At 30.6% G+C, this 6,780-nt stretch overlaps 1 protein-coding gene across 1 annotated transcript in view; it reads right to left on the bottom strand.

Moving 5' to 3' along the window:
- Window positions 1–1,865: 1,865 nt before the first annotated feature.
- LOC127710965 (uncharacterized) overlaps window positions 1,866–6,780 on the bottom strand; it is a 57,591-nt gene continuing 52,676 nt past the window's right edge. Inside the window, exon 7 of the mRNA XM_052216910.1 lies at window positions 1,866–3,263. Within this exon, the coding sequence (XP_052072870.1) occupies window positions 3,184–3,263 (80 nt within the window). The 3' untranslated portion in view covers window positions 1,866–3,183. The remainder of the gene's footprint in view (window positions 3,264–6,780) is intronic.

Here is a 6,780-nt window from a genome sequence, read left to right as displayed (position 1 = left end):
CAATTTCAAAGATCTTTTTCCCAAAACAATTCGGGTGTGGTCAAGGCTGAAGAAGTTCCAGATGCAAATGAACCTGCTTGTCAATTACTGAATTCTCGTCTTACGTTGACGTCCCTTCAAAACAACAATTTCGAGAGCAAATTAAAATATATTCAGCAAAAGACTTGACGTCAGTGTGGAAAGAAGACTAATTAATCTCATGCATGTCATGTGTCCACAACGTTAACAAGCTGCATTAAATTTTGATAAAGTTCCAATTAGGTACAAACCTTCACTTATAACACCGGAAGGCAGATATTTTGAAGTATCCGCGTTCATAGTACATTCTATAAGTATTTTTATCCATTTTGCACATTTAAGTAAATAAAATATGTTTAAACTGATAAGCAAATAAAATATGTTTAAACTAATAAGCAATTTCAATAATGTTTATTTTAGGGACCATATGTTTGACATCAAAAAGAAAAGGACAAAGAAAATGAGCAATTTTAGAACTTGATTTTGCAGCTAAGGGGTAGCCCCTGTTCTACAATTCCTAAACGTTGACGAAGGCAAAAATTTACCACACAAGACTTTAACTACAATTGCAAAATTGAAAAGTATTTTCACGTTGTAGCTAACAATATATATTCATAATTAATTATAAAGTAGTTGTTTTGTCCATGTTAAATACCCTCCTTATGCAATTATAAGTTCAGGAAGCTTAAAGAGTTAATATGAATTTTTGGACACCAGGCGGCTTCTGACAAATGTTTTGATTTTTCACATTTTTGTCTTCTTTAAATCAGCTGGCTGTCATAACATTAACACTACCAAATGTTCATACAAGAGGTATTATTTTGTTCTAACAGGTATATTTACAACCATCTGAAAATGTGTAAAAACAAGTGTTTTAAACCACAACTTGTTTCAAGACAAAGTCTTGAAATCAGCAGATTTTACATGATGAAAACAACAGTATTCATGTTAATAGAAACAAACAATTCAAAATAGCGGTATTATTGTTGCATCTAATTGAAGTGCAAATATGCATACAGGATATCTCGCAAGATACACCACAAAATAACAATGTATATGAAAAATAATTTATAAAATAACAACAACAAAAAAATATATATAAAAGTATAAAAATATAAAATCTCTATAATCTGAGGCAAATTTTATAATTGCGAGATTGCAGTTCAGCTGCAGTTTACACCGATAAATCTACTATCAAATGTGCAGATTTAATAAATTCACCACTATTCACTCATTTAAAATGGAAATTGTAATATTTTGTGACTTTGTTTTACGTTGCAGATATGTATTGGTTGTGAAAAGAATGTTTGAAAACAATGATTCCAACTCTTTCAACTGACAAAAATATCAGGTTTTGATGATCGTTTCTGTTGTTCATCGAGTTTCTACTGATCTATTAAAGGATTCGAGATAATAGACAAACATTTATAAAAGTGCTTGGGAGTACTAGATGAATAAATTTGTTATCATTTTGCAGTGGGAACTATAAATTAAACATTGTTTCGTATTAAGCATTTGAAGGCAGTGCTATAAATTGGTAAAATCTTCATTTGTCCAATATTGGATTTGGGTTAATCTACAATTATGGACAAAGGAATAAAACTCCAATTTTGAATGTTACTATTATAGTGACATTATTTACTGTAAATTCAGAAATTATTGCGATGTTTTTATTATTGCGAAAAATGCGACAGGGTTGTAATCGCAATAATTTAAACTCGCATTTTGGATTTCTTTATATGAATGAAGCGGGATTTTTCTCAGAATCGCAAAAATAATAATCGCATTTTGGTCTGAAATAACAAAATCGCAAACATAAATGCACGCAATAATTTCTGAATTTACAGTATACATTCTAGAGCATATAGATTCAAGCACCAGGCACAACTTATGTTTATAAACAGAAACAACATTTTGTAACTTCAATATATTCTACTGATAAATTTCTTCAAACGTACATGGATATGATGTATAGAATATTGTGGTCTTACACTATTTTTCGTTTGCTCTTAAATGTAGAGATAAGGTCTAGAAACTATCAAGGCAGTCCCACTAGGATTTTAATCGCATCAATGCAATCTGTTCCCTTCAACAAGTTTCAGGAATTGTCATTTAACATATTTAAGGGCATACATTATATAAAAGGAGTTATTCCGATGGTTTCAATATTCATTATTTTAGGGCAATACATTATAAAGAAAAACTATCCAATGCTGTTGGTTGTAAGGGGACTATTGTAGATCTTGTTTTGGTGTTAATTTTTGCTGTTTATAAAAGTTCTACATATCTACTATAGTTTTCTAAATAATAAGAAAAAGTAGGAAAATGAGTAAAACATTTGGCTGTAAAGGGCAATAACTCCTATGAGGTGTGATCCAGTAGTTTTGTTCATTTTTGGCATTATTGTGGATCTTGTATTGAAGTTTTTCATATAAAGCAATTATAATTGTAACTATCACATACAAAAAGAATAATATGTCAATGACTGCTCCAAAAATTTGGCAAATATTAAGCAATTAATACTTGAATTCCTATTTGATAATGTTTTACTTCGACATCCTTTTGTTTTTCATTGATTTAAAATACTACAGATTTTTTATTTTTTTCAAATATCACAATATTACAATTTCCTTGTGGCCTACTGAAAACTTTTCGGCACAGTCCTATCACTTGTTTGTCTTCTTGATTATTTTTACCTCCGTTTCTTAGATATCAAATCATAGGTATTAATGGCAAAATAGGGATTCGATCTGCCGTAAATGAAACAATACCAAATATTTCAAACAGCAATGAACCACCTAAATATCAGATGTAAATACAATTGTTCTAGAACTACCACAACAGAGTGTATAATCACTGAAAAAAGGCAATATAAAGAAACAACTGTTTTGTCTTCTTAATTAAATATACTAGATGTTGAAAATATTCTTAATGATCTAAATTACATTTCACAGTTGACTTTCAGTTTTGCTGATGGAATTGTCTTTGCCACTTATGTAACAATCTTGTTAACCAGCATAAGACATCTACTCATGTATCAAACCACAATAATTGCAGAGCAAGCAATCAACAAATTTTGTAAACTGTATATCAATCTTCCATTATCATGATTACAAAATCAGTTGTTCTTTGCAATAATCTAATATCAATTCAGAACTCAGGAACTTAAAGGAAAATCTCATTTTCCGTGATACCGCTTTCCATGTCTTTTTTTCTTCTGTACTGTTTTGTTTTGTATACTAAATCTACAAACAGATAAAACAAAGAAATTCTTATATATATTCTTATATATAAGAGTAAACCAACAATTTAGGCAAAATTATAATCATTTACAGATCATGTCTTGCTGATCATATTTGCTATTTAAAGTATTTATATATATATAGAAGTCACTCCTAACTATCCTACTACCTGTCGATACATTTATTTTTGGCATTGCACAAGTCATGTCTTCTTTGACTGTTCATGACGTTAAAATACTAAATCCCTGGGATGTATTTTAGTTGATTTTAGTCTCTGATGCATGATTTTTTATTATTAGTTGTTTTGGCTTTAAACTAGCTGTCAGTAACTGCGAGTACTCTCAAATCGTACTTTCTTTTTAATTTGACCTGTTGATACTATTTGTAATGCTTTTTTGTTATTTAATGTTAACATGGATCTTGTCTATATACCAGCTTTGATTATTTGGTATTACTACAAATTTTCACTTCTTCGTACTATGAACATCAAAATTATTTCATTTTTCCTTAGATGCTGTTCTTGGACCTGTACAGGAAGTTTCATCTAGCACTAATTGTATAGTTTTATTGTTGATATTCACCCCATATGTACCAAGTGTTAGATTAGTTTTATTGATATTAAAGAAATTTCTTGGTATTCCTAAACGGAAGATTTTATACACACAGAAGAAGAAGTATACTTAACAACAAAATTATTTTCATTTACCTGTGTATAATATGACGCAGGTTTCTTCAAAAGTGATGATTTTCACAGTGATATCATACTTTAACTTTGTTTAAACCTATTTATTTACTTTTGACTTTAATTATGTATGCCTTGTAATTTTTTATTAACTGTGTATTTGCATTCAGGTGTCACAGGTCAAATTTATTCGTTCATTGTGTGTTAATTTGCGTTTTTCGATCGAGTTAAGCCTTCCAATTGATATTTTATAGTGTGTTTTTCTATGTTGTGATTTTATACTATTGTTTCAGAAAAGGGAGAAGGTTTGGTACCGTTAAAACGTTTAATCCCGCTGCAAATGTTTGCACCTGTCCTACGTCAGGAATCTGATTACAGTAGTTGTAGTCTGTTTATGTAGTTCATACGTGTTTCTCGTTTTGTTGATTAGACCGTTGGTTTTTCCGTTTGAATGGTTTTACATTAGTAATTTTTTGGTGCCCTTTATAGCTTGCTGTTCGGTGTGAGCCTATGCTCAGTGTTGAAGGCCGTACCTTGACCTATAATGGTTTACTTTTATAAATTGTAACTTGGATGGAGAGTTGTCTTATTGGCACTCATACCACATCTTCCTATATATATCTGTTATCATCTAAATAAGATAAAAGGTAAAAATGTAAAATATTGGTAAAAATCGTCATTAAAGAGCAAGTACACCTACAAGGAGTCGATTGATAATTTCAATTCTTATTCATATTTCGCCTTCGGTCTCAAGTAATGAATTAGCTTAACTTCTCTATGAGGGGTGAAGCTTACATGTAATATCTCAGTTTAAAGAAACAAACTATAACCACCAGACCATAGATGGCCAGTGGCCTTGACCCTAGTATATAAGCACCTGTTCCATAATAACTTGTCATTATTTTTCTAGAGGGTGTGAAGTGAACACAACACTTCACTTGAATTCTGTTTAGTTATTTTATTTTTTATCTAAGATTTAGGGGAAAGTTACTTCAATTACATTTAACTTGTCTACGATGTACGACAAGTGCTAATGTTAATATGTTAATTAGACATAATAATTTCTCAATAATTTGTCTACGATGTATGACAAGTGTTGATGGAAATGAATTAAAAATTTCTTGTCTACGATGTATGACAAGTGTTGATGGAAATGAATTAAAAATTTTTTATTGTCTACGATGTATGACAATTTTATATATTCATTAAGTTTTTGCCTACGATGTAAGGCACATGTGTTACTTAATTCATTAACTCCTGTTTGTTAAACAGGTAGATATTTAAAAGTATTTCTTTTTACATGAAGGTCGTGAGTACTCTTCAGAATTAGCACGTGTTTTACCTGTACATGTACACATTATTTTATTACAATGACTGAATTTGATAATGCAGATGTATTGCCTTAGCAAGATGTTTAGAATGATGTTAACACTAATGAGGGTGATGGCTTTGATTATCATCACCTCTGGGTTGTTTTAGAAATTAAAGATGATAAATTTAATAGGAAAACTAGAGGTATTTTGAATAAATCCTCTTCTTAAACAGTTATAGAACCTAGTAGTTTTATAAAAAATCATAAAAGGCATTGCAATTGGAAATGAATGACAAGTGACAAAGCAACAAAACCTGTCAAAAGGAAGTTTTAAAATCTAGTGCTACTGGTATAGCTTCAAAATAATCTAGATTTGTGAATATTTCTCAAGAGGAGATAGCACACTTGAGATTTAAAATAGGCATGTAGATTGATACATTGACTCATTATTATTAAATGTAGTAAAGAGCCTGTGTATGTTTGAGACAGTTTCTCTGCCTTCCACTCAAGCAGAGGTTGTAGAGAACCCTGCTGCTTTATTCCATTTTTTGCCATTAGAGGCTTACTTTAATGAAGATTAAGATCTAGATTTTGATCTGAACTACTGTAATGATACAGTGCATGTACCTCCTTTTGGAGTTTGTGCCATGGCTGATGATAGTTCAGCCAGAGCTGAATTTGATACTTCGTTTGATCCTGCAGCTTGTGGCTAACCAGCATTTGAAGTAGGACCATTTATCATTTGTTTAGATGTAATTTATAGGGATGATTATCTATATATATATAGCTAACATCCATAGATCTCACAGATGCATATTTTAATATCAATAATGTTTATATCAAAAATTCCTGATTCATGTGGAAAGGACATTATATGATATTTATGTTCTTTGTTTTTTGGATTGGCTTCTGCATAAAGAGTTTTTACTAAGGCTTTTAAACCTGTCTACGCATTTTTATGAAAAAATGTCACTTGAAGTATATACATGATAAAGTTACATTGATGATTCTATTATTATGGATCAGAATCTAGATAGTTGTACTGTGAATACAGAAAAAATGGTGCAAATGCTTGATAAACTGTGCTTCAGAATAAATTTTAAGAAGTCGGTCCTCATTCCTTGGAAACACATTGTTTTCCTTTGTCTCATTATTGATACTGAGTTATTTAAGTTTTTTCTGACATGAGAAAATAGTAAAATTATCTCCCTTGGGAAGTTCTTCTTAAATAGAATTGTGTAACTGTATTATAGATGCTTTGCATCATATATTGGTCTTGTTGCGCATGCTTTTAATGCGGTATCTGTGGGAATGTTACATTGCAGAAACATGGCGAGAAATAATGTTGAAGCACTGAATAGTTGTTACAGTGATTATTTTCATCAATAGGTGAAATTTTAACAATTTAAAATCAGAAATTGAAAATTGATAAGACCCATCCAAATAAGTTTTTGGATTGGACCAGATGCCTCATCAGAAGGATTTGGGATCCAAATTTGAAGAAAAATTTTCTGTTGGTAGATGGA

This window comes from Mytilus californianus, unplaced genomic scaffold (genome assembly GCF_021869535.1).
Source record: "Mytilus californianus isolate M0D057914Y unplaced genomic scaffold, xbMytCali1.0.p SCAF_8, whole genome shotgun sequence".
NCBI lineage: Eukaryota > Metazoa > Mollusca > Bivalvia > Mytilida > Mytilidae > Mytilus > Mytilus californianus.
The sequence above is the reverse complement of the archived record's forward strand: the minus strand, read 5'-3'. Positions and strand labels throughout refer to the sequence as shown.